Source organism: Psammomys obesus, unplaced genomic scaffold, assembly GCF_907164565.1.
Source record: "Psammomys obesus unplaced genomic scaffold, mPsaObe1.curated_primary_1811, whole genome shotgun sequence".
In the NCBI taxonomy this organism is placed as follows: domain Eukaryota; kingdom Metazoa; phylum Chordata; class Mammalia; order Rodentia; family Muridae; genus Psammomys; species Psammomys obesus.
The window spans coordinates 11409864-11437642 of NW_026591598.1; the positions used below are offsets into that span (position 1 = coordinate 11409864).

At 47.8% G+C, this 27779-nt stretch overlaps 1 protein-coding gene across 1 annotated transcript; it reads right to left on the reverse strand.

The window, feature by feature from the left end:
* Positions 1-2747: 2747 nt before the first annotated feature.
* On the reverse strand, positions 2748-13651 carry Tmem222 (transmembrane protein 222). The gene is made up of 6 exons (XM_055611333.1): positions 13418-13651; positions 7974-8058; positions 6761-6792; positions 4658-4754; positions 4454-4584; positions 2748-3831 (listed from the first exon to the last, which is right to left on the reverse strand). Exons 1-6 carry the CDS (start codon positions 13609-13611, stop codon positions 3744-3746), a joined length of 627 nt encoding a protein of 208 aa, XP_055467308.1. The 5' UTR covers positions 13612-13651; the 3' UTR covers positions 2748-3743.
* Between the last annotated feature and the right edge of the window lie 14128 nt (positions 13652-27779).

Sequence of the window (27779 nt, forward strand, 5' to 3'; positions counted from 1 at the left end):
TGGTCGTGAACTGGTTTCTTAACCCCTCTGAGCAGTAATTTCCTCCCATGCAAACTGGAGAGTAGAACCCAAAGAGCAGCACAAGCCTGGTATAGCTGGTGCACAGGTGCCTGGTACAGCTGCCATGTAATAAACACCAGTGGTCCTCTCTCCAACAGCCCGATGCCCATAGCCGTTCTAGCACCCCTGACCATCCAGGTTCGCAGAGAGAACAGCTATTTGTCTCCCCTGTCACCCTGGGCCCCTCCTCTTTGAAGGACCCTGGATTCCAGTGACAGCTGAGGATACCAACTCTCACAGTCATTGAGGACGTCTTGCCCAGGAGAACCCGTTTGGCGTCTCAAGAGTACATAGATTTGGGGATCATGGTCTTCTGGGGCTATTTTTTTGCTCCTAGGCAGTAAAGGCTGCCTCCGAGCTTGCTGTTATGTGTACTGCACCTGTCAGTCTCTGAGACAGGAGTTACAGATGGGTGTGAGCCAGCATGGGGGCATTGAGGGTCCCAGGTCCTCCGCAAAGACCAACTGGTGCTTTTAGGTACTGAGTCATCTCTTTTTTTTTTTTTTTTAAACTTTTTTAAAGATTTTATTTATGTATTTATATTACTGCTCTATCTGCATGTGCACCTGCATGCTAGAAGAGAGCAGTTGAGGGTATAGATGGTTGTGAGCCACCCTGTGGTTGCTGGGAATTGAACTCAGGACCTCTGCAAGAGCAGGCAGTGCTCTTAACCTCTGAGCCATCTCTCCAGCCCCCCGAGTCATCTCTTAAGCACCCTCCCCCTAAGACAGGGCTTCTCTGTGTAGCCCTGGCTGTCCTGGAACTCTCTGTAGACCAGGCTGGCCTCAAACTCAGATATCCATCCGCCTCTGAGTGCTGGGATTTATTTATTTTTATTTTATGTATTGGGGTTTAGTTTGCATGTATGTCAGTGTGAGAGTATCAGATCTTGGAGTTACAGTTGGGAGCTGCCATGTGGGTGCTGGGAATTGAACCTGGGTCCTCTGGAATAGTCAGTGCTCTTAACTGCTGAGCCATCTCCCCAGCCCCGAGTGCTGGGATTAAGAGCATGTGCCTGGCCTTCAGACCTGTTTAAAATTTTTTTACATCTTACCTGTGTGCATACCACAGCATGCGGCATGCATATGGAAGTCAGAGGACCCTGCAGGAGTCATTTTTTCTGCCTTCACATGGGCTACAGGGCTTGAATTCAGGTTATAGTGTTGGCAGTATCGTTGTCCTCTGAGCCAAGTTAGCTCCTGAGCTTGCTTGCTTGTTAATGTTTTATTTTTATGTATGGGTGTTTTGCCTACATGTATCATTGTGCGTTTACATGAGTGCCTGGTGCCTGTGGAGACCAGAGGAGGGCACTGGACCCCTTGAATAGGAGTTATGGATGCAAAATATTGTGTGCGAACTGGGTATTGGACCTGGGACCTCTGGAAGAGCAATCAGTTTTTGCTCTTTTTTAAATTTATGTGCATTAGTGTGACGGTGTCAGATCCCCTGGAATTGGGGTTACTGACAGTTGTGAGCTGCCATGTGGGTGCTGGGAATTGAACCCAGGTCCTTTGAAGAAGACAGTGCTCTTAACCACTGAGCCATTTCCCCAGCCCCAGTTTTTGCTTAACTGCAGAGTTATTTCTCCAGCCCCAACCGTTTTTTTTTTTTTTTTTTTTTTGTATTATTATTTATTTTGATGTTTGTAAGCCACCATGTGGGTGCTGGGAGTTGAAAGGCCATCCTCTGGAAGAACAGCCAGGCCTCTTAATCTCTTAGCTACCACTCTCAGTCCCAGCACTCGGGGGTCGGGGGAGGCAGGGGCAGGCAGATCTATGAGTTGGAGGCCAACCTGGTCTATAGAACGAGTTCTAAGGCAGTCAAGACTACACAGAGAAACCCTGTCTCAAAAAACAAACATACACACCACTTACTGAACTCTAGATTCTTAGAAAATACTTGTATAGAGACGAAAGCAGCTCAGTGAAAACATGCATTTACAAGTATGTTCTCCACTAGTGTCCCTAGTGGTCATTTTGGTGGCCACTTGCATCATCCAATCTCTCTCCCTAGAAGAGTGGCAAATAGCATCCTTCTTCCTCCCACCTCTGAGCACCCCTGGAAGGTATCCAATCTTGGCAATCTTCAGACCCAAATGTCCTTTCTAGGGTGGGGCTCTCCTGGCTTTTGGGCCACTCTTGCTTCCTCCTAACTTGGACAAGTTATGTGGTACTCCTTTCTTCATCTGTCACGTGGGACTGATAACGCCTGCCTTACAAAGCTGTTGGGAGGTTTCACAGAAGCACTCTCTAACAAAGGCCAGTACAGAGGAGGCATCTGAGTGCTGGGCATGGAACCCAAGGCCTTGCTAGACAAATGGGATGTCAGTCACTTGCTGTCCTGGAAAAAGCTTGGTGGAAGCAAACGACTAGAGGTGAGTACACACTGATACGGTGAGAAGCCTGGCAGTCACAGAAAGAGACACAGCTGTGGGGTAAGGAGAGAGCTCAACACAGCCACAACACCCAGCAGGGCCCAGGGCTGTCATTTTTTACTTCTCTTGGCTTACCCCGACTGTGTACTCCCAGCTGAGGAAGCAAGTCACCTCAGAGCAAGTCTCTGGCCTTTGGTCCCAACCCCACTCCCGTTGCCAAGTTTTTCCCAATAGGGAAGATGAAAGATTCATTCCAAGAGCTTGGAACATAGACTGGGAATGGCAGGGACTACCCACAGCCTGTGCAATGGCAGATTTTTAAAAATATTTATTTATGTATATGAGTACTTTGCATGTACATCTGCACACCACAAGACAATTCAAATAGTTGAGCTGCCATACGGATGCTGGGAATTGAACTCAGAACCTTTGGAAGAACAATGAGGGCTCTTAACCACCGGGCCATTTCTCCAGCCCCATAATGGCAGAATCTACAAGTAATGTTGATGTGCCCATAAGCTCCAGTTGGAAAGACTGGGGCATGGTGTTAGCAGAGGAAGAAAATGACAAGACACCACCTGAACTTTACGTCCTGCCAGGGAGCTCCTTATAAAGGAGTCTGTGGACCTGGGGGAGGCAGGCTGCACAGGGCCCAACCAGAAGTAGACCAAGCCCCTCATGGGTTACTATCCCCAGTGTGAGGATTCCTGGAAAGAAGGGGGTTCACATTACCTAAGTTACAGAGGACCCACTCTGCACATAAGTACCATTCACCTCGCTAAGCCAGGGCCCAGATCGGGGGTGACAAGACACACTATACTAAGGCAGCTCCAGCAGACACAGGAAGGGCCTAGCCAGCCCTTCCAGTCTGTTCTAGGCCAGCAAGGAAGTTTCCAAATCTCTTGGCTCAGCACGCTTCTCAGAACACCACACCCCCCAATGCAACATGAAAGCAGTTTCAAATCCAGCTCTGAACACTTGCTTGTTCTAGTGGTCCTTGTTGTCACTGTATACCCTGGGCATGGAGGCAGCCCTGTGGCAGTGGCAGGAGGCGTCCTAAGGGAAGGCCTTCCCAGGATGGCAATGAGAGTGCCACAAAGATTAGGTCACAAGCCCAGGGAGAGAGGACAAGGAGGCTCACGCAACCTTATCTCACACTCCCTCAGCACTTCCGTCCCAAGTCCTGACCCTACTTCCAACTCAGGAGGCGACTCTACCTGAGGGTGGGGATAAAAGAATTGGAACCAAAAGGGGTGGGTGGCAGGGGCCTCCTTGGGGGCCCTGGCGGGCTTGGGGCATCTGAAAGCCATCACCGCACATTGAAGATGAGACTGACGGTCAGGATGATGCCCAGGAGAAGGACAAAGGGCAGCCAGGTCTTCACAAAGGCTCCAACACTGACGGGAGAGCACAGGGACAGGGTCAGGTGAGCAGGCAGATGGCCCAGGGTCCCCTCCTTCCCCAATCCCAGCATTAATACTTTATTCACTTTATATACCAACTGTAGCACCCTTCCTTGTCTCCTCCCACCCAGAAGCTCTTGATAAGCACAATTAAGAAACTTGGGAGGTGGGGGGGGGGGGCAGTCTAGTGGGAGATGGTTTCTAAGTCTGGGGTCTGCTGTGAGATACAGGAAACTCACCCAACCTGAGTCCTCTCTTAAGGTGGGCTAGAATGAATGTCTTAGGGCTCACAGGTCATGAGGCTGTGGCTTCAAAGGTCTGCCTGGACCATGAGCCCAACTGTTGAGCCGCACGCCTCCAACAGGATGCAGGAACTCTACCCACAACCTATGTGCTCAACTGAACAGCTCTAGACTCGGCTTCCCCGACACCAGAACCACTGCAGCCCAGAAGCAGCTGGCCAGAACCTTGCTCACAGCGAACAACAGGTCAGCTGGAGATACATGAGGACTTCGGTCCAGCCACACTGGTCTCTGTTCCACTGGAGACTGAAGGACTCCAGTGAGAGCCTTTGGGAGAGTAGCCAGGGAAGCCTGCACGTGGGCACACAGCTCACCTGACGTACTTCCCATAGATCAGACAGAAGAAGCAGAGCGTCACCATGTTCCAGTTGGTGCTATTGTTGTAACGCATCAGGTTCAGGGCCAAGGCCACATGTGAGTGGCAGTTGTCACAGCAGAGATTGTGCTGGAGACACAAGAGCAGCTGGGTTAGATTGGGGGGAGGGGCGGCGTGGATGCTCCGACCCGTTCCCACCTACCATGCGGTGCTTGTACTCTTCAGAGGCATCGTGCACAGCCGTGTCCCATGCGTTGGGCCCACTAGCATAGACCTGTGCAGGGTCCAATTTCCAGAACCTGAAGGAAAAGGGGGATGTTTGGGGCACCGGCTCAGGCCCTTTTGTGGCCTTCTAGCTTTGTGCAGGGCGCCCAAGGCTGTGGGGTGAACTAGTGTTGTGTGGCCATTCCCTCCCAATTGAAACATCCTTTTCTGCAGGGAAGAGGGGAGCTCCTGAGACACAGGAAGTAAAGAAAACTCACAGGGCTCAAGAGGCTCCTGAAAAAAAGTCTCAAGGCCTTTCCTCAGGGGTCTGTAAGCTGTAATAACTCTGGCTTCAGGCCTGCAAAGCTCAATTTGGCTAAAACCTGTGTCCAATCTGCTGTGAACACAGTCTGTTCACACCTCCCCAGGAAGCGACACACCAGAGACAACTGTAATAAGGGAAGACCAGAGTGTTACGGTCTGAATGTTTGTCACCAGATCTCATCCATAGATGGTTATGAGTGGCCATGTGGGTGCTGGGAATTGAACTCAGGACCTCTGGAAGAACAGCCAGTGCTCTTAACCTCTGAGCTATCTCTCCAGCCCTAATGATTTAGTTTATGTGCATTGGTGTTTTGCACGTATGTCTGTGTGAGGGTGTCGGATCCCCTGGAGTTACAGTTATGAGCTGTCATGTGGGTGCTGGGAAATGAACCCAGTCCTCTTGAGAGTAGTCTGTGCTCTTAACACTGAGCCATCTCTCCAGCTCTGTCCTCATATTCTAATGTTGAAATCTTAACCCTCAAGAAATTCCCGTTATGGGTGGGGAGGTCTGAGAGACCCATCATTCGTTTCATCATCTGTGGGCCCCCACAAGGCACACAGTGAACCAGCACCTCATCTTGCCTTCCTAGTCTCCAAGCTGAGACATTGTTTGATGAGCCACCCACTCACTGGCAGTTTGTCATGGCAACCTGAACAGATGAAGACAGAAAACACCTGAGTCTAAGCTTATGGAAGAGGGGTTAGGTCAGCTCTGGAGGCTGTGGGAACAAGGTGGGAAGCATAAACTAAATGTGTCCCAATAATAAGTGACTGAGCAATCCTGGGGTATTCAGGAGAGAACAAGGTGCCGAAGAACAAAGCTGGCAAGAGACGCAGGCCTGAATGACACTGAGGTGGTGTGTCAGCAGGCATTCACCCTGAAGTCCCACTCAGCTTGCTCAAGAGTGGGAAAGCAGCTGTTAGGGTCCAAGCCCGCACTCAGGGAGGCAGAGGCAGGCGGATTGCTATGAGTTCCAGGATAGCCAGGGCTACACAGAGAAACCCTGTCTTGAAAAAAACAAAGAGGTGTGTGTAGGGGGTGGGTACAGTGCCATGAATCACTGGTGGAACTGCGGCAAGAAACCACTGTGACCTGGACTATGGTGCTCAGGGGCTCCGTCTCAGAGAACACTGTCCTCAAAACTGCCTTAAATACAAATAGCAAACACCCCAAAGAACCCCCCGACTGCACCTCCACCAGCCCAAGAAGTCAGAGCAGGGAGCTCTGCTCCAAGGCACCTTACCCAGCAGCCTCCTGTATAGCTATGGGCCACAGGATACCTACCCATTGTAGTTCTGAGAGCACTGACAGCTGAGGCACATCAGGGCAGAGGTAAGGGAACCACCCAGGACTGAGCAAATGAGGCCAAGTCTGCAATGAATCTGCTTTGCTTTCAGAGGGCCTGAGCTGCTTTCCTGCCCTCGAACAGAGAGGTGCAGTGGAATGTCAAGCAGCCTCCTATTCCTTAAAGTACCTGCTTGCTCCCAAGGGGAGAAAGGAATCCATGCTACGCAGAAAGACAGCGAGACCAGCTTTGGTGCATCCTAACTGTAATGTTGCTCACATTTGCGCCATGGGGTTGAAAACTCAAGCTCCCAGAGAGGGCCTGGATGGTCTACAAGATGAGACCCAGACAGGGACGGACACTCCAGGTGCTTGGTGTAGGCAGGGTCCTCATGGGCTCTGGCCGTCTCTCCTATAACTGTCCTCAGGGTGCTGGCTCCTACTGTGCCTCACAGGGCCTGACCCTGATCAGGCACATAGGGATTCACTTACTTGGCAGGTTTTCCAAAGGCCATGTTGTCTTCCTGTTGAAAGACAAGAGCAAAGGTCAGGGAAGAAACTACATCCAGACTGCTGACAACCCTGGGGCAGTGGCTGATCCACAGTGACATAGGAGGGCACGGCATGGCCTCGGTAGTGTCATAGCAGCTGTTGTTCTGTGGAAAAAAGGCAGGGCAACACCCAGGGGCTTCTCCGGCCCTCTCCTCTGCCCTCAGGGCAATGTCTGAGCTTTCATTATAGGCAGGAGGCATATGGAACATCCTCCCTCAGTGCAACTCACTGTAGTGAAGCTCACAGAGGCTGCTGGATCCACACAACTTTCTTATGAGAGACTGGGGAGAGTCCTAGACTCCCTGTGTAGACACGCCAACACCCCAGAAATATAATCTGTATATATTGAGACATGGTTGTCCTGCAACTCTCCATGGAGACCCGGATGGCCTTGAACTCACTGCCTTTGACTCTTGAGTGCTGGAATTAAAGGTGTGTGCTGCTACACCTGGCTTTGTTTTGTTTTGAGGCAGTGTCCACCTCTACATCTAAGACTGACTTAGAACTCTAGTGAGTAGCCCAGGCTGGCCTTGAATTCTTGGCCATCCTCCTGCCTCAGTTTCCCCAATACTGGGATTAGAGGCACAAACCATTATGCCTAACTCATCAAAATATTAAGTGCACAACAAACAATAGGCCTTCTCCCGTTAGGATGTAACAAGTACTAAAACAAACAGGCTATGTCATCACCCTCCTTCATTCCAGCCTCAGCTACCTGAAAATAGGAAAATGCCATGTGCTCATCTAGAAAGTGTTAGTCCACACTCAGGAAGAAGATCTGGGAACACAGTTGGTTCATCCTAACAACCCCACCCTGGGACTCATGTCAGCCTCCCCTGTCCCCCAACCATGGCTCCCACCTTCTGAATGTCGAGAGATGTGGTTCCTGGATGGTCTGACTCCACTCTTGTCTCTAACCCCTACCCATGTCTTGGTACCCAGGGGTGGGGGGAAGAGGGCTGAGCCAGTTACTTAAGGTTCCTCTGGCCACACTGCCCTCCTGGCCTGTCCTGGAGGCAAGAGAAGGAAAGGGGTCAAACACGGGTGAGGGGCAGAAGGCCAGGGCTTAGAGTTATGTGTGATTTCTTGGGCCCAGGCGAGCCTTCTATGTGAGCCTGAAGTCTCTCCGGAGCAGGGCAAAATGGGGACTCACCGAAACAAAATAGGGGCCAGCGAAGTCCCGAATGACTCCTGTGGACGTGCAGATGCCCATGTGGCCGATGATGGGGAAAAACCAGCTGTAAGAAAATAAAGCAGGGAAAGGACAGAGCTGAGGGTCTTTCATTCAGTTAGGCAGATGCTACAGAAACTTCATCCTTGGAAGCAAGGGAAGCAGTGTTCCATGGTCACTTTAGGAGGGCTGGAGAAGCCCCACCTGCCAGAGGGCCACTGAAAGGATGTGAACATTGAGAGCAGGAAAGCATGAAGAGCAGCCAGATCTCTGCTGAGGAGATAAAAACACCTCTCTGTGGAAAACTGTCAGCACTAAAAGCTAAGCCCTGACAGTTCTACTTCGAAGGATGTACAAAAAAAAACTACATAGTCCCCTGAGTGCCTGCTTAGCACACACAAGGCCGTGGGTTTGAACCCCAGCACTATAAAAAGCAAAAATCCTCATTGAACTGTGTTCTTAAAAATGTGTACTTTTTGGGAGCTGAAGAGATGGCTCCTCAGTTAAGAGCAGGGGCTGTTTTCCCAGAGGACCCGGGTTCAATTCCCAGCACCCACAAGGCAGCTCACAACTGTCTGTAACCCCTGTTCCAGGGGATCCAACACCCTCATAGAGACATACACACATACACGGTCAAAACGCCAATGTACAAAAAATAAAAATAAATAAATTGGGGCTGGAAAGATGGCTCAGAGGTTAAGAGCACTCTCTGCTCTCCCAGAGCTCCTGAGTTCAATTCCCAGCAACCACATGGTGGCTCACAACCATCTATAATGAGATCTGATTTCTTCTCCCATCATGTAGGCATACATGCAAATAAAGCACTCGTATGTAAGTAAATAAATAAATAATAATTAAAAAAAGTGTACTTTTAAGCCAGCCGTGGTGGCACACACCTGTAATCCCAGCAATCAGGGAGGCAGAGGCAGGCAGATCTCTGTGAATTCGAGGCCAGCCTGGTCTACAAAGTAAATCCAGGACAGAAATACATAGAGAAACCTTGTCTCAAAAAAAACAAACAAACAAACAAAAAACTCCAAAAGAAAGAAAGAAAGAAAAGAAAGGGAAAAAGAGAGAAAAAAAGAAAGGAAGGAGGAGAAGAGAGAAAATAAATAAATAAGTAAGTAAGTAAGTAAGTAAATGGATAAATAAATAAATATACGTGCACCTTTTATTGGGGCTAGAGAGATGGCTCAGTGGTTAAGAGCACAGGCTGTAGTCAAGCCTGTGACACACACCTGTAATCCCAGCACGTGGGAAGATCTCTGTGAGTTCGAAGCCAGCCTGGTCTACAAAGCAAGCCCAGGACAGACAAGGCTACACTGAGAAGCCCTGTCTTTAAAAAAAAAAACAAAAAAACAAAAAACCCACAAAAACAAACATAAAAACCCAGCATTGTTTAGTGTTTCAGAGAAGACAAAACAAATATACAGCTATTGGACTAGGGCTGGCAAGATGGCTCTGTTGTGAGGGTGGCTGCCAACCAGCAGATGGCCTGAGTTTGATCCCTGGCACTAATGTGGTAGAAGAGGAAAATGACTCCATAAAGCTGTCCTCTGACCTTCACATGTGTACTGTGACACGTTCACCCTGCACACACACACACAATTTGTAATAAAATAAGAAAAATTTCACGTGTGTCTGCATGTGGGTATGTATGGGTGCCCACAAGTCCTGGATCCCACTGGAGCTGGACTCACAGGGGCTATGAGACACCTGACATGGAGGCTGGGAAGTAAACTTGGGTCCTATGTGACAGTACATGGTCTTAACTGCTGAACTGTTTCTCCAACCCATAAACTGAAAAAGAAAGAACCTGAAAAGCTTCACTGAACTGTAATGCCTAATATTTGTGCACCTTACAATATGTAAGTAACCCTTCAATAAGGAAGTTTAAGATTGGGGAGGAGCATTTAGGGCTGGTAAACTGTCTCGGAGATAAGTTGCTTAATACACACCCTGAAGAGTGAGGGAGACACTAAGTTCCAGGGCAATCAGGACTACATAGAGGGACTGGTCTCAAATGTTCCCCTCCTCAACAAAGGGAAAAAAGAGTGAAGTTAGGTTCTGCTTTGTTTCAGCTGTAGCTTTGAGCAGGCTAGAGTAACAACTGCTTTGTTGAGGGGCTACTGCTTGCCATCAATGCAGACACTGCTCACATGTAGGGTGCTCAATGTTACCCTGAGGTAGTCAGTAAATACTTGCTACCTGAGTGACAAAGAGTTAAGTAGCTGAAGACCCATAGCGAACACAGGGTGGACTCCAGGAACTGTGGGAAACAGCTCCTCTGGCTTCTCAGAACCCAGTCCCAAGCTTTTCCTGAACCAGACTCCTTCCAGCTGTTAGGGGACCTGGCTTTGAGCAACTCTACCTGCATCACCACTGTGCTGATGGCTGATGGAGCTGGGAATGAGGCTGGAGAGACAACACTAAAGTTTTGTGGCCAGCAAAGCCCCAGGGAAGCAACTCTCAATGCAGCTTGTCAGGGTCCTCAAGACAAGCTCCAGAGCTCCGGTAACTGCCGCCTCTTCTAAGCTGGTCCTCAGTAGAGGTTTAGTGAATGAGTTAGCTGCTCAGCCTGGAGCTGCCTGCCTTTACTTCCTCATCTACCTATGAGCACAACACCTGCTTTTACAGGTTGATGTAAGGACAGAATGACAATGAGCACGGAATGTTTAGCTGTTTTTATTACCAGCAGCAGCTATTATTAACATCTTGGAAGAGGTGGATAGGCCCTGGACTCAGTTTCCTCCTCTGATCTCCCTGTGACGATGAGCATAGATCTGAAAAGAACTGAGATGAAAGCTACTTCTAGCCTGGACAACAGGGAACTGTGTCTCCACCTCAAGCTGCCACCATTTCTCTGCGGAGGAACATGCCACAAATATTTTTGAAACTCAGGGACTACAAATGGTTGTGTGAAAAGGCACCTGTTGCCAAGTCTGATGACCTGTGTTTGACTCACAGAGCAAAAGGAGGAAACTAATTCCTGAACATTGTCCTCAATATAACATGTACACAATATAATTAAAAAAAAAAGAAACAAGGAAAAGGTCAACATGGCTAGCATGACTAGTTTTCACACAAACAACATAGTCACCTAAGTGCCTAAGCACTTTCACAGTCACAGTCTATTCTCTTCACAGCTCTCCTCCATCGAGTTCTCCGCATTCATCATTTACCCTCTACCCTTCCCGTCAACTCTTGAGATCGCCACTGTGCACCACACATCTAGGCTTTAACATCTTCATCTACAGAGGCCTAAGGAGTCATTTAGCAAATGTCTTAGAGGAACATTTCATGAATCAACAAGCACATACCGTGAGGGTGTTTTTGTTTTGTTTCTAATTGTGTGTGTGTGGGGGGGGGAATCCAGGGTCTTTTTTAAAAAAATAATTTGTTTATTTTTATATGCATTGGTGTGAGGGTGTCAGACCACCTGGAACTGGAGTGATAGACAGTTATGAGCTGTCATGTGGGTGCTGGGAGTTGAACTAGGGTCCTTTAGGAAGAGTAGACAGTGCTTGTAACCACTGAGCCATCTCTCCAATGTCTTAATCTGGAACCCTATGTTGGTCCCTTGCTTGGTAGCCTAGGATAGCCTCAAAACTCTCAGGGACCTCCTACCATAATCTCCTGGAGTGGCCACAGTGCCCGGACTCAGACTTCCGATTTTTTTTTTCCTTTTATGATTTATTTAGTTTTATTTATATAAATTATTTACCTGTATATGTATGTGTACCATGTTTGCCCCATACCCATCAGATCCCCTGGAACTGGAGTTACAGATGCCTGTGTACCACCATGAGGATGCTTGGAATTGAACCCAGGTTTGCAAGAGCAACAAGTCCTCTTAACCACTAAGCCAACCCCCACCTTTGGCTTTGCCTCCTGTGTGCTGGGATTACAGGTGTGTGTTACTAGGTCTCCACCTTACTTTTAAGACAATATCTCTCATTGACTTGACAAAAAAAACTAGCTGGCCAGCAAGCCTCAGAGACCCTCCTGTCTCCACTCCCACAGCTCTGGGATTACTGGCAGTGCATTACCGCATCTAGTTTTTTACATGGGTGATAAGGATCCAAACTCAGGTTATTTGCACTGACTGAGCCGTCTACTCAGACCAAAGCAGTTTTACATAAAGCAAAGATTTGAGTCATTAGCTGATGAAGTGGTATACACCTGTAGTCCCACACAGAAGCCTGAGGCAGGGGGAACAGGAGTTTAAAGTCAGCACGGGCTACACGATAAATATCAGACCAGCATGGGCTACAAATCAAGATCTTGGCTCAAAACTAACTAAAAACAGAAGATTAAAGTGATTTTAAGTTCAGCAGCATTTGAGACGATAAATGATTCCTTTTCCATACAACCTGGCTCTTTTTGTTTTGTTGCTGTTTCAGACTGGGTCTCACTATGCGGGCCTGGCTGGCCTGGCATTACCACTAAATAGTTCAAGCTGGCCTCCAACTCACAGAGACCTGCCTGTCTCTTCCTCCGAGTGCTGGGATTAAAGGTGTGGATCACCTTGCCTGGCGGATGGTTTTGGGAGAGAGGGAGAGAGGGAGAGAGAGAGGGAGAGAGAGGGAGAGAGAGGGAGAGGGAGAGAGGGAGAGAGGGAGAGAGAGAGAGAGAGAGAGAGAGAGAGAGAGAGAGAGAAAGGATTTCCTCAGGTGAGATGTATTATGACACTCCTGAAAGACCAGTTATACAGTCAGTAAACTTGACTTCTGAAATATCTTCTTGCTGGGGCAGTAAACCAAGACCATGCTACAAGAAACTCAGTTTCACTACGGGGGAAGACGAATTCCTACTTTAGAAATTCAAGGTTGCAAACTGTCCAGGCTTTTAAGACTAAAGCAGGAGGGCAGTGAACTACACCTATATACCCGCTTCTCTTCTTCCACTGGGAGGCAGACACCTAATAACTGTTTTGCAACTCAGAAGATGTAGAGGGCAAAATGTTGGCATGAAATCTCCCAATGCTGACAATCCATGAACCAGGATGGCCTCAATCAAACTCTCACTTTTATTCTAAAGGCAAAATGTCTTGTGTATAGCAGATGACGTGTAAGCACTCATTTGCTCAGGAAAAAACGAAAAACGCTGAATGAATGAATGAATGAATGAAGATGCCTCTTCAAACACCTTTTCTGTACACCGGCAGCTTAAGGGCCTGCTAAGTTACCTGGTCTTTCCCGCTGATCTACATTTGTCCTCCCCAATTAAACCAGGGGTAACCAGGACCGGAAGTATGCCCCACATCCAGGGGGAACGTGCACCGCACAGGCGAAGGGGTCCCAGGGAACCGGCGCCGGCCTGGCCCTGAGTAACGGTTTCCGTAAGTCTGGGGGAAAAGCTAGAAAGGCACAGGGGACGACGCTCGGGCCCTCCCCGTCTTCGCGGCGACACCGGAAGAGACTCACGTGAGCACCGGGATGGGCGTCCATACCACGCAGTAGGGGAAGCGGCTCCGCTCCACGTCCATGGCGACGCTACCGGACCCGTGATACTGCTTCATGTCCGTCTCGGCCGCCGTCGACGTCTCTACTTCCGCCATCCGAGGAGGGGGCGGCGGCGGCTGCAACAGGAGCGGAGAACTCCCTTCCGCTTCCGCCATGCTGCGCGCGCCCCTCGCGGGAAGGCCCGGCTGCGGCGCCACTCGCCCCTGTGTCGTCACTTCCGGGAGGTGGGGCGGGTCCGCTAGGTTGGTCTTCCCTCCGGGAATAAGAGCCTCGTCCTTCTGGGCCCGGCCAGCCTAGCCTTTTCCCGGCGGTTGTGGTCCTCAGGCTGCTCTCAATCTAGCCCTAGGGAGCCGCGCTACCAACCGCGATCCGGTACGGCGGGATCACTTCTTAGGTGCCAAGCACTTGATAGCCGTTGTTATTACTGTCCATACACTGAGTAGACATACAAATTTAGTTGTCTTCCACAGCTTACAAATCAAAGACTGAGGCTCCAGAGATGAAGTGAGGGGCCATGATTCAAACACAAGTCAAACTTTAGTTTTTTCAGTCAGGGGTGTGATTGTGAGACACACACACGCAGCGTTGTGACAATAGTGATGTTTGCCTGGGGCCTGGAGAGGGCACGGATGCAGAGGTGCAAAGACAGGAAACTTGAGAAGGTCACTCCGCAGGACAGAATATCATCCTGATTGGAGTAAATCATGATTTAGGTAGATAGGTGGAATCCCTTTATTGTTGTTTTGGGAGCCATGTTTTGTTTCGAAACTGTCCTGAAACTTATGTAGACCAGGCTGGCCTTGAACTCACAGAGATCCACCTGACTGCCTCCCACGTGCTGGGATTTTTGTTTAATAGAAAACTGCGGGGAGGGGGAAGAAAAACAAACAAATAAAAGAAAAAAAATAACAACAACAACAAAAGAAAACTGAGACCTTCAGCAGTTAGCAAGCTCACACCCGAAAACAGAGTGGCCAGGCTCCAGTCTTGGGATCTTTTGGCTTTTTTATAGGGATGAGAAGGAGTGAGGTGGGGATGGTGGTGATAATTTGGAAGACAAGAGGGGAACCAGGCTTCCAGAAGGTGTAAGAAAACGAGGCAGAGAGGCAGATTGTTTCAAATGAGCCAAGACTGCTTTATTGGAACAGCAGGGCTGGGGACATTAGACACAAGTGAAGAGCTACCAGAAGTTACAGCTTTTTTGAGGTTTGACTGGGAGCAGAGTGGGTTGGTTTCCATACCCAGGCATATTGTTTCCGCAGGTGGAGCGGACCTGTTAGGTGTAGGCTAAATCATTCTTTCTGGCTAGAGACTGTCGCCTAGAACAGCCAGACTCAGTTCCTCATGACCTGAGGATATTAGCCAACAGAAGGTATGGACAAATGCACTAAGGAAGATGACGCTATGCCTTTGAGAAGATCTTCCATTAAAGTACTCTTCTTGAATGGTAACCTATGGAAAGCCTACAGTTCTGATACTTAAATTCATTTTAGATCTGTGCTGTAGAAAATCCAAAGATCTTTGACTTCACTGGCTAGCACAGTTGCTACTGCACAGCAGATGCTCCAAGAACTGGGCACGTACCTATTAAATGTTTGCTAAATGTTTTTTTTTTATTTACATATCTTTTAAATATCTCATTGGTGTCATAGCTGAAGATAATTCTAATCCAATCAAACTTCGTTGAGCATGTTTGCACCTCTCTGGTGGATGACCACGTGCAGCGTGAACCCAGAAGGGAAGCAACCCGCCTATAGATTAAGTGCCAGGTCTACAGTTTTCAGTAAATCACAGTCGTTCTGGACTCAGTCACAGTAGCTGTCTAACTCCCTCTGTGCGTCTTTGCTCTCTTTTACCAGCACGGTTAACTTATGCGCCTTTTAACCATTCACGTACAGATGAGTAAATACTCAAAGCAAGTCTCTGAGGGGCCGCCACAAAGTTGGCAGTACTAGCAAAATACATTGAATCTGACAAACTTCAATGGCTTCTCATTGTATCTGCTGTGTTTCTTGTTTGTTTGTTTGCTTGTTTGTTTTTTTTTTTTTTGTTTTGTTTTGTTTTGTTTGAGACAGGGTTTTCTCTGTGTAGCCTTGGCTGTGCTGAACTTGCTTTGCAGACCAGGCTGGCCTTGAACTCACAGAGGTCCACCTGCCTCTGCCTCCCCAAGTACTGGGATTACAGGCATGCATGATTGCACCTGGTGGTATCTACCATGTTTTAACTTACAAGGTTCTGTACCTTCCAGATTGTGTCTATCTCATATATCTTCACTCTGCTACAGGTACTCTAACCTCTGATCAGTTCCTTCATACTGAGGAGTGTGGCACTCACCCTCTTCCTGCCTTTAATATACCCTTCATACCACTTCAACTTCTACTCATACTTCCAGACTTAGATGCAGTGTCATTTTTGCAGCCAGCCAACTTTTGGCTTCCAGTCTAAATGAGAAAGTCCCTGTCATCTCCGCTGGAACACCCTTTTTCTTCATAGCACACGTAAAACCGTGTATTGTTTGTTTCCTCTACTAGATTGGAACCCATTTTAGGAATGGTTGTCTTCATTTCTGTAAACCCAGTGCCTAGAATAGTGTATAATGCCTAGTGGTTTTAAAGCAGTGCTCACTAAACTGGATTTGTAACAAATACTTACAAGCTTGGCATAATATTTTGGTAACAGATTGTCTGAGCAAAGGGACATAGCTACTTCCTTGTGCGCTGGGGTTCCTGGAGGCTGGTGGCACAGTGCTTTAGTATTATGCTCTGAGAGAGCCCTAGCTTTCTTCTTATAGCCTCCATTATCCTTCTTTTGCCTTGGCTAGCGACAGAAGCCAGGACAAGGTCATGTGACTGTATAGAGAAGCCAACTCCATCCCTTGCTCTCAAAAGAGGGGGGCTTCTCTCCTGGGCTTGGCTTCCACTACAACCCACAGGGTTCTGTCTCTCTCACACACATCACCTTGGTTCTCACCCAGAGCATGAGGCTCCCTGGCCTGTGTCCTTGCCTCCTCTGCCTGTTTCCCTTTTCCCCCAGCCAGATGGATAATCTCCATCAAAGACTATCGCTGCCTTCCAGGCTCAGAGGATCACAGCAGGGCCTGGAAGAAGCTCCTCTTACACAGAGTTTGTTTGAGGATTGATGGGGTTCAGAGACACCCCTCCCCCAACACATCCACTACCGAAAATAGGAATGACCATCTGGATCCATTTATGGGGCTGGCTGGGGGAGGGGAGAATGGCAGAGGGGAAACTGTCAGGCTGGTAAACCTTTGAGGCAAAGATGCGGTACAAGGGTGGGCTTTGGGTGCTCCCTGTCTTGGTGGGAGTCAGGGCACCTCCTCAACTGACTCCATGGAGGACTCCCCAGGACTCACAAACCTTCTCACACAGGGCATCTCACCCATTCTGGCATCCAAGGTTCTCCTTGAGCTGATCCCAGATTTCCTTGTCACATTCGTGTCTGTGTCCTTGTGATTTTATGACGCTGGCCTCACTGTACCTTATACCTCTTTGCCTACGCTGTTCTGCTGTTCCTTAATCAGGAATGCCCTTTCGCTCCTCTTCTGCTCCATGTTCAAGGTTTCAGGCTAATGCTTCTCCTATGCTTCCAGAGCATGAATATTCATGTGTACTTGCATTAGCATTAGCTGTTTACATGGCTGTCTCGCACTGGAGACTGTAAACTCCCTGAGAAAGGGACTGCCTGGATCTATGGGTCCTCAGAGTCAGCAGGCAGAGAGGGGGTGCACGGGGAGTGCCCCTGGAGCTATGTGTTGACCATATATGGTCTCCTTTCTGGGAAAGATGCTTCTCAGTCAGTAAACCTGCAAAGGTGAACCAGGACCGGAGGACTGAGCCGGGGGCTGCCATGGCGCCTGGCTGGAGGACTCCTGGGCTGGATGTGGACTGTAACAAGCAGGGGGTGGTCTCTTTGATCTTGTGGCTTTTACAAACTTTCTGCTCAGCTCCATCATTACACCTTGCCTACTGGAGACTGTATGCTTTTTTTTCTCTCTCTCTTTCTCCCCTCTCCTTCTCCCTCTTCCTTCTCTCTTCCTCTCCTTTTCTCCCTTCCTCCTTTTTCATCTTTCCATCCTCATCAGGGTTATAAAACTTTCCATAACTGAGAGAGGTCTGAAGGGCCCAGTCATATAATGAAGAAACAATCTGACAACGAAGATTCTGACTCTTTAAGTATCACAGTACAGCTATTTTCCTCCCTTTTGCCCCAGCAAGGATACAAACAGCAAGGGCCAGAATCTAAGTCTCCTACAGTATTAGACAGTGAGACATATGATAGAGCGCGTGGACTCTGGAGACGGCCAGTGTGCTTGGGGTCTGAGACCCAGTTGTCAGGAGTTATTGAAAGCAGCTGGAATAGGACGTCAGTTCCCTCACACCTGAGAAAGGAAACAGCCGGGGATATTGTTCATTTAGTATAGCACTTTTGTAGCGTATACAAGGCCATAGGCTCAATCCCTGGCACTCCATAAAACTAGGCATGGAGCTGGGTGTGGTGGTGCACATCTTTAATCCCAGCACTTCTGAGACAGAGGGAGGATCTCAGGGAGTTTGAGGCCAGCCTGGTCTACAGAGTAAGAGGTAACTAGGATTACATAGAGACTATGTTATGGAGAAATTCTGTCTCAAAAAACCAAAAACCAAAACCAACATAAACAACAACAATATACTAGATATGGTGGCACAAGCCTGTAATCTCAGCACTTGATTAAAAAAAAAAAAAGAAAGGACCTTGTTTAGTTTTTGAAAAACACTTGACTCTTATTTTTATTTTTTAGAGTTATTTAGAGTGTTTTGCTTGCATGTATGTCTATGCACCACATTCATGTCTGATGCCCATAGAGGTCAGAAGAGAGTGTTGGCTTTCTTGGGACTGGGGCTACAGATGGTTATGAGCTACGGTGTGGGTGCTGGAAATCAAATCCTGGTCCTCTGCAAGAGCAACAAGTGTTTTGTTTGTTTTTTTTTTTTTTTTTTTTTTTTTTTTGAGACAGGGTTTCTCTGTGTAGCCCTAGATGTCCTGGACTCACTTTGTAGATCAGGATAGCCTCGAACTCAGAGAGATCTGCCTACCACTGCCTCCCTGAGCACTGAAATCAAAGGCACGTGTCACCTGGCTGCAACAGGTGCTCTTAATCGCTGACCGTCTCTCCAGCCAGCGAACACACTCTTTTTAAGCATAAGTCTTTGCATCTCAAGAGGTTGTATACTTCCTGTGCCACCCTACTCTGGTTGGCCTGGGACACACTAGGTAGACCAGGCTGCCCTTGAACTTGGGACTTACCTGCTTCTTCCTCTGGAGCGCTGGGATTAACGGTATGTGCCACTACACCCAGCTATCTTGGAGTTGTGATGCCTGGCCAAAATAAGGATTCAGTGTTAATCAATAGCAACTACAATTATACATCACTATTGGAAAACCTGTACCTATTTATTCTCTCACCATCACTTAGAGCCTCCTTATAATTAAGAAAGATACTGGGTAACAGTATCCATTTTGCTTCAAGAGTACATCCAAAGAGGTTGGCAGTGTTGGTGATGGGATGAACAGGATGGACTCGCCTCAGGTACGAGCACTTACTGGAGTTCAACCCACATCTGCCTACCTCTGCCTGAAAGGGAGAATGATAAGAATAGGGAGAGTCAGCCTGAAACCGTAAACTGTGGCTCGTTAGGACCAGGAGAGGGTAGAGCCATGAAGGGCCTGTGACTATCATCCTGAACGATGCCTCCTGTAGCAGAATTTCAGCAGAACCATTGTATCTGGCATGAATCGGGAGTGATGGCACCTAGGCTTTGAAGTAGCCTTTTGTCGGTGATTGTTATCTATTTTATGGGGTTATTCTTTTGAATTTTCCTCAGAACCTTTGTATAACTTAGTCTCCAGACATGCCTGGCAAACCAGGAAGTCTTGTATGGTTTAGGGCTGTGACTTTCATAAGTGATGCTTCCGCCAAGACAAGCCTTAGATCAGATAAGAGATTTCGGTATGTGGAAACTGACTTTCTAAAAGTGCCTTTTGTGTAACAATAAAAAGCATAAAATTTGTCTCTGCTGAGCTGCCAGGGGCTCGGTCCTTGAGAGGCTGGTCCCACACTCCTGCTTAAGATGCCTAAACCCAAATTCATCCTGCAATGTCTCTCTCTCTCAAGAGCTTGTCCCGTGTCCTGTGTAGCCACAACACAGGCAGCCTTCCATCTGTCTGACTGGCACATTGCTGTCCTTAACCCTGAGCCTGGCACGCTGGTGGAATAGTCACTGATGGGACGCTACCTGAGAGGATCCTGTTTCCCACTGAAGACCACACACCATCCCTAACTTGGTATTCCATAACTTCCAGATAATCTGGAAGCTCTGGGCTGGCAGGAACCGGGTCTTTTGTGTGCATTCTCATTGAGCCAAAGGCAAGCCCAATGCTAGGCACACAGTAAAAGCTGAAACACACATCAGGAATGTCAGCATAAGAAAATGTGTTTTAGTGAACATAAAACCAGAGCTTTGGGGCATGCTAAGAAAATGACAAAAATATCTTGGACTTTAAAAAAAATATTTTTGTTATGTGTGTTTTGCTTGTATGTATATCTGTGTACCGTGTATGTGCCTGCTGCCCTCAGAGTCCAGAAGGGGATGGTGGATCCCCTGGAATTGGAGTTACAGATGGTTTCTGAGCCACCACTTGGGGGCTGGGAGCCAGGCCTGAGTTCCCTGCAAGAGTAATTCACAGTAATTCCTGAGCCACCTCTCCAGTCCCAAGAAAATGACTCAAAGCTCTGGAACAGGGACCGGATTAGGGTCTGGGATTTAGTCCTGGCATTGCTTCATTCACTGTGGGGCCCAGGGCAGGCCATCCTTTTCCTCTTCCTCTTTGGAATTCATTGCCCATGCTCATACAGTTTGAACGTGGTCAAATTAGTGGTTCTCATCTCTGGCTTCACCACAGAATGAACCTGGAATGGTTCAAAGTAATACATGGATTCCTGAACAAATCAACGCAGAAGCTCTGAGCAAGGGACGAGGAAATGTTTAGAAGATCCCAGGGGTCCTAATTATGGCCAGGCCTGAGACTCACTGAGCTAACAAACTAACGTGTCTTAGGTTCTGCAGCCATGTTTTGCCATGATCTATACTTAGACTGCCGCAGGCCCCTAGGGTTACAACTGCCCACCACAGACACAGACAACAGACACCTGTTTGTTCTTTTGTTTTCCTTTTTTCAAGACAGGGTTTCTCTGTATATCCTTGGCTGTCCTGGACTCATTACGTAGACCAGGCTGGCCTTGAACTCACAGAGATCTGCCTACTTCTGAGTGCTGGGATTCCAGGCGTGTGCCACCGTGCCCAGTGTGACCTCCATTTGTAATGTCTGCTTTGGTGTGCACTTTCACCACCTGGGCTTCTCTGAAGCTCCAGGCTCTCCCTCGGCAAGGACCGTGAACGCTTTGGCTGAGCTACACGTGTGAAATGCTTTAAAAATGGACCACCACTGATCTTCTTCCTGCTTTTATACCTTTGCCTTTTCCAGAGACACATAGCTGGAATCGTGAAACAGGTCGCCCTTATTGGCTGATTTCACTGTGCATTTATTTTATACACATTAATAGGAATCATGGGCGTTTTGTCTGCATGGGTCTGGGTACATGTGAGCCTGAGACCCTGAGGCCAGAAGAGAGCATGGAATCCCCTGGGACCATCCAGGTTGCGGGCTGCCCTGTGGGTGCTAAGAGTTGAACCCAGCCAGTCTTCTGAGAGAGCAGCCAGTGCTCTTAACCAACGAGAGCCCCTCCCCCCTTTTTTCTGAGTTGGGATAGGTACCGTTCATGCTGGCCTTGAACACTGGGCTCGGGGCACCCTACTTCAGTTTCCTCAGTAGCTGGGACCACAGGTGCAAGCTACAACACACAGCTAGATCCCATTGTCTCCTCCTCCCCCACCCCCTGCAGCTCACAATGATCTGCCCACCCCCGCCTCTGGAGTACTGGAATTAAAGGCTGCCAGGTACCAGGCCTACCATTTTTTTCCTTAATGTTTATGTGTATGAAAAAAAATTTTTTTTTCAGGAACATTCCATTGTGTGGTTGAAGCTAGTTTATCCTCTGACCTTTCGAAGCACATGTTGGCATGTTCCAGTTTAGACAATCACAAACAAAACACCTATAAACACCAGGTATGTTTTTACACAGATGCTGCCTCATTTCGGCAAATACCAATGGATGATGTCGTAGACTATGTTTGGTTTTGTAAGAACTGAAAACGACCCTCAAAAGTGGTTATATTATCTAGGTGTGTGGTAGCTACTGCATGTGATCCCAGAATGTGGGAGGTTTAAACCGAAGGCTCATAAACCTGGGCTACATAAAAAAGTTCCAAGCCAGCCTAGGCGATGTAGAAAGGCTGTTTTCTATCGGTATAATTTTGCCTTTTTATCAGTGATGAGCAAAGTTCCAGTGGCTCCACATCCTTGTCAAGCATTTAGTATTGTCATCCTGATAGGTGTAGAGAATTTTCTGTCATTTTGCTGTTCAGTAGTGACATGCTGACTTTTTAAAGACAGGGTCCCAACTATGCGGCACTGGCTGGCCTGCAACTCCTTATGCAGAACAGGCTGCCCTCAAACTCAAGATATCCTCCTGCCTCTGCATTTTGAGTACTGGGATTAATGACAGGTGCCTCCATACCTGTCATACTCTCTTTTCACAATGTTTATTAGAACATCCCTGGTTTTGGTGTAGGGTGAGGTTTGAGACAGGCTCTCTGTATTTTATAGGCCTGGCTGTCCTGGCACTCACTAGTGTTAGAAGCAGGCTGGCTTTGAACTCAGAGATCTGCCTGCTGCTGCCTTCTAAGTGCTGGGATTAAAGGTGTGTGCTGTCTTGCTTGGCTTCCCCCCACTCCCAGACTGGGCTTCTCTGTGTAGCCTTTACTGTCCTAGACTCACTTTGTAGACCAGGCTGGCCTCAAACTCAAGAGATCCACCTGCTTCTGCTTCCCCGAGTGGGATTACAGGGATCCAGTGCTTTTTTTTTTTTGGGGGGGGGGTTTCAAGATAGGGTTTCTCTGTGTAGCCCTGGCTGTCCTGGTATTTGCTCTGTAGACCAGGCTGGCTTCAGACTCAGAGATCTGTTTGCTACCACACCTGTCAGCTTTTTATCCTTAATTTTTGTGTCTGCCTGTCAGCCTATGTGTACATATACACACACACCATGTGCATGCCAGAAAAGGGAGACCCCCTGTAATTAGAATTGAGAACCCACCATGTAGGTGCTGGGAACTGAACCCCGGTCCTATGGAAGAGCAGCTAGTGCTCCTACCACTGAGCCAGCTCCCCAGCTCCCCATCCTCTTTTAGGCAAGGTCTTGTAGCTCAGGCTCACCTTGAACTCCTGATTCTCTCGCTTCTACCTCTCAACTGCTAAACGTAGAGGCTTGAGTGCACCACCACATCTGGCTCGGAATTATTAGTTCTTTGGAGCTGGGCGTGATGGCTCATGCCTGCAATTTCAGTACTTCAAATTGCTGAGAGTACCAGGCCAGCCTGGGCTACAGTGTGAGACCATCTCAAAAGATGGAACAAAAACAGCAAGCTGGGCTTGGTGGTATATGCTCGAAATCTTAGTACTTGGGAGGTGAAGGCAAACATCAGGGAGTTCAAAGTCAGCCTCAGCTCCATGAGACCCTGTCTCAAATACAGGAACTGGCCTACAGGCACTCTCTGAATTATTTTTTCATAATCCTTGGTTTGGTTTTTCTTTTTTTTCCTCAGGATTTATTATTTATACAGTATTTTGCTTGCACAACAGAAGGGGGCATCAGATCTCACTATAGATGGTTGTGAGCCACCACGTGGTTGCTGGAACTTGAACTCAGGACCTTTTGGAAGAACAGCCAATGAGCCATCTCTCCAGGCCCCTGGATTTTCATTATTTAACAGTGTCCTTTAAACCAGGCGCCATAGCATACATCTGCATTCCAAGCACTCTGGGAAGCAGAGGCAGACAGATTGCTTTGAGTTCGAGGCCAGCATGGTCTACAAAGTTAGTCTAGGACAACCAAGGCTACACAGGGAAACCCTGTCTCAAAAAACAAAACAAAATAAACTGTGTGTCCTTGCTGAGCCAAAGTTTTTAATTTGGGTGAAATCTTACCTATAGATTTTTCACCACTGATCTTATTTTTGATGTATCTAAAAACTCAGTACGAAATTCTAGGTCACAGATTTCTGTTATTTCTGTAAGTTTTACTGTTTTGACAAAGTAAGTGTAGCTCAGGCTGGCCTCAACCTCCTGCATCTGGTATTCCAGGCAGATTTTATGTATACTCCTGGGTTAATTTTTGTGAGCAGTTTAGCATTCGTGGGACTGGAGAGAAGTCAGACGTTGAGAGGTCCTTGGTTCCCAGTACCCACAAGGCAACTTACAGTCAACTTACAGTCATCTTTAACTTCTGTTCAGGAAATCCAGTGCCCTCTCCTGGCCTCTGGAGTCTCCTGCATTATATAATAAACCCTTAGATTGTTTTTATTCTTGATATGTGAATGCTCAGCTGTTCTCACCCAAGTGGATTTTAGAAAGATTATACTTTCCCACTGAATTGTCAGCAAAGGCCAGCCGGCTATACTTACGTGTTCCTTTGACCTGTTAATCCATTTCTTGCCAATATTGTAATGTCTTTTTTATATAATTTAATTTTACTTTATATGCATTGGTTGGTGTGAGGTTATCAGATCCCTTGGAACTGAAGTTGTGAGCTGCCATGTGGGTGCTAGGAATTGAACCAGTGTCCTTTGAAAGAGCAGATAATGCTCCTAACCATTGAGCCATCTCTCCAGCTCCATACTGTAAAACTGTCTTAATTACTGTAGTTTTCTAGTATTTCTTAAAGTTGGGTATTGTCTTGGCTATTGTGGATTGTTTACCTTTCCATATAGACCTTAGAACCTTTTTTTTTTTTTTTTTTTTCTGAGACAGGGTTTCTCTGTGTAGCTTTGGCTGTCCTGGACTCACTTTGTAGACCAGGTTGGCTTTGAACTCAGAGAAATCCACCTGCCTCTACCTCCCTGAGTGTTGGGATTACAGGCATGAACCACCATACCTGGCTTTAAAATCACTGTTGATGTTCATAAAATCATTTGCTGTGAGGTTTGCAGAGTATTTGTTGAAGTTATAGATCAAGTCAGAAATAGCTGATACATTAATGTTGGCCCTTCCTATCCATAAGTGAGAACTATCCACTTAATCTTGTTACCAATTTTGAATTTTTATAATATAGACCGTATGCAGCTAAGCATGGTAGCACATGCCTATAGTCCCCAGGACTTAGGAGGCAGAGGCAGGGAATCTTTAACCCTAGAGGCCAGCCTGGTCTACTCACTGGGTTCCAGGTCACCCAGGGCTGCATAGTGAGGCCCTGTCTCAAAACACAAATAAATGTTTATATGTGTGTGCCTGTGTAGTCACCTCTTACATTGTTAGGTTTCTAAGAGTTTTAAAGGTTTTTCTTTATGTAAGTATCTATGTAAGTGTGTGTGTGTGTGTACCATGTGGGCAGCTGACACTGAAAAACAGAGGAGAGTATCGGATTGCCTAGAGCTGGAGTGAGGGAGTTCTGAGCTGCCCAGTGAGGGTGCTGGGAACCAGACTTTGGTGTTCCAGAAGAGCAGGAAGTAAGTACTCTTAACTGCTGAGCCATCTCTCCAACCCAATTTCTGAAAAAAAAAAAAAAAAAAAAAAAAAAAGGTAACTAGGCAGTGGCGGTGCACGCCTTTAATCCCAGCATCGAAAGGCAGGGGCAGGCAGGTCTCTGAATATGAGGCCAGCCTGGTCTGCACAGTGGGAGTGAGTTACAGGACAGCCAGAAGGCTACACAGAGAAGCCCTGCCTTGAAAAACAAAAAAAATCCCTTTTTTCAGGGGTGAAGAGGTGACTTTGGGAATGGTGAAACTATTCTGTACAGCAGGGTATTGGTGTCTATCTGAAATCTGTATACTTCTGTAATCTGCACAGTGCAATAACCAAAATGTAATCAAGTGCATCACAGTGCTATGGTTCTGAAGTGCCCAGCAAGGTGGCATCACTGACAGGTGACTGGGTCCTGACATTGCTAACTCCATCAATGGCTAATCCATCAACTGTGGGCTATTAAGAGATGAAACCTGACTGGAGAGAGGTCATTGGATGTTTTCCTCTCTCTCTCTCTCTGCATCTTGGTTACTATGAGGTAACTTCCCTCTGCCCTTTTTCCCATCATGTTTTTGCCTTGCCACAGGCTAAAAGGCAGTGGGACCAGCTCACCCTCACCCAAAGCCTATGAAACCAGAAACCAAAATAAGCCTTCCCTGATTTAAGTTGGGTTTCTTAGGTACTTCTGTCACAGCAACGACAAGTAACCAATACACAGACCAGCTCAAGGTATCAATAATGGAGAACCAGCCAGGGGCAGGGGCACGTGGAACTCACTGTGCTGTCTTCTTTTCTGTGTATGGTATACACAGAAAAGTGTATAAAAAAAAGAGTTTGTGTGTATGCGTGTATTGTGTAGGTCAGGTCGATGCTGATGTCTTCCTCGGTTGCTCTTATTTTTTGAGACAGGGTCTTTCTACTGAATGCGGAGCTTGCTGAGTGAGCTTGCTGACCAGCAAAGGGTCCTCTTGTCTCTGCTACCCCAGTGCTACTATTCCAGCTGCGCGCCACATCTGGGTCCTCATGCCTCTGTGCATGGACTGTATCGCCTCAGTCATCCTCCTATAGCCCCTCAAGTTTCTAAGGCTAAAACTACTCTAGCAAAAAAGAAAAACAAAACAACAAAAAGCCAGGTGCGGTGGCGCACGCCTGTGATCCCAGCACTCAGGAGGCAGAGGCAGGTGGATCTCTGTGAGTTCCAGGCCAGCCTGCTCTACAGAGTGAGTCTAGGACAGCCAGGGCTACACAGAGAAACCCTGTCTCAAAACAACCAACCAACAAGAAGAAATTAGTCAAAGCTGTTAATTAAGGAGGAAAAGGAGCACCAATGTCAAATAAAAGGGAGCTCCTGGTGAAACTTCTTCCTCACCTAGCATGACAGCCCTTAATCTCAGCATAAGGGAGGCAAGGCAGGAGGATCTGTGTGTTCAAGGCCTGCTTCTGGTCTATACTGTGAGTTCCAGAACAGCCAGGGCCTGTCTAAAAAAACAAAACATAAAGCTTCTCATTCGATTCTTTTTATTTTGTGTGTATAGGTGTTTGCCTACACATGTCTGTGCGTCACATGTGTGCAGTGCCCATGAGGCCAGGAGAGAATGTCGGGTTCCCTACAGCCGGAGCTACCGATGGTGTGGCCTCTCCCGCCCTCGTGGCGAGCTCTGATGGCTCCTCCTCGTCTACAGGAGCAAGACTATATACTGCATGTTGTTTTTCACCGAGGATACGGACTCCTTCAGTTCCCCTCTCTATAACCCTCCCCCAAACCCTGGTCTACAGAGCAACACACAACGCTGTAGTACTTCCTCACCCTGGACCCCACACCTCTCTGGATCACTCTGGAATTACCCTGAAGCTTCTGGAGAGAGAATCTGGGGACACAGGATCTTTGTCTAGTCTGTGCCCAGCCTGATGAGGCACAGCCAGCTAGCCTAGCCTGGTTCTTCCCACGGCAACAGAGAGAGGATTCTCAAGTTTCACAGTGGAACTGTTCTTGAGGCATGAACAGCTCCTAAACTGTAACAAAGGACCTTATGGTGTCCTGGGAAGGTCTCGACAGCAAAGAGGAGTGTTTTAAATTTGAGAGCTACCAACACCTAATGGCCACCGAGAAAACGAGCAGCTTGAGGTAGTCTGCAGTTTCCTTATGAGACTGCATTACACTGCTTTCAACTACTTCCTTTCAAAAGCTGGGTTTCAGCTGACCGGCAAAGGGTCCTCTGATGTAGCAACATACAACCTTTAACCCCAGCACTAGGGAGGCAGGTGGATCTCTGTTAAGTTGGAAGTTCCTGGTCTACCAGGACAGCCAGAGCTGTGCAACGGAGCGGCCCTGTCTCAAACAAAAACAAAGTTGGTTTTTAGCGGTCGTCGTATGAGTGGTGGCATTTGCTCTGAATGAAGTGTGAGAAGTTGTGCAGCCCTCACCAGGCACACAGATTTCCCCGTCTGTAACTGGCGATTTAAGAAAAGATAGGGCTGGGGCTGGAGAGGTGGCTCAGAGTTTAAGACCACTGACTGTTCTTCCAAAGGTTCCAAGTTCAGTTCCCAGCAACCACATCACCACAGTGGCTCCCAACCATCTAGAGTGAGATCTGGCGCCCCCTTCTGGCGTGCAGGCCCACACACAGGT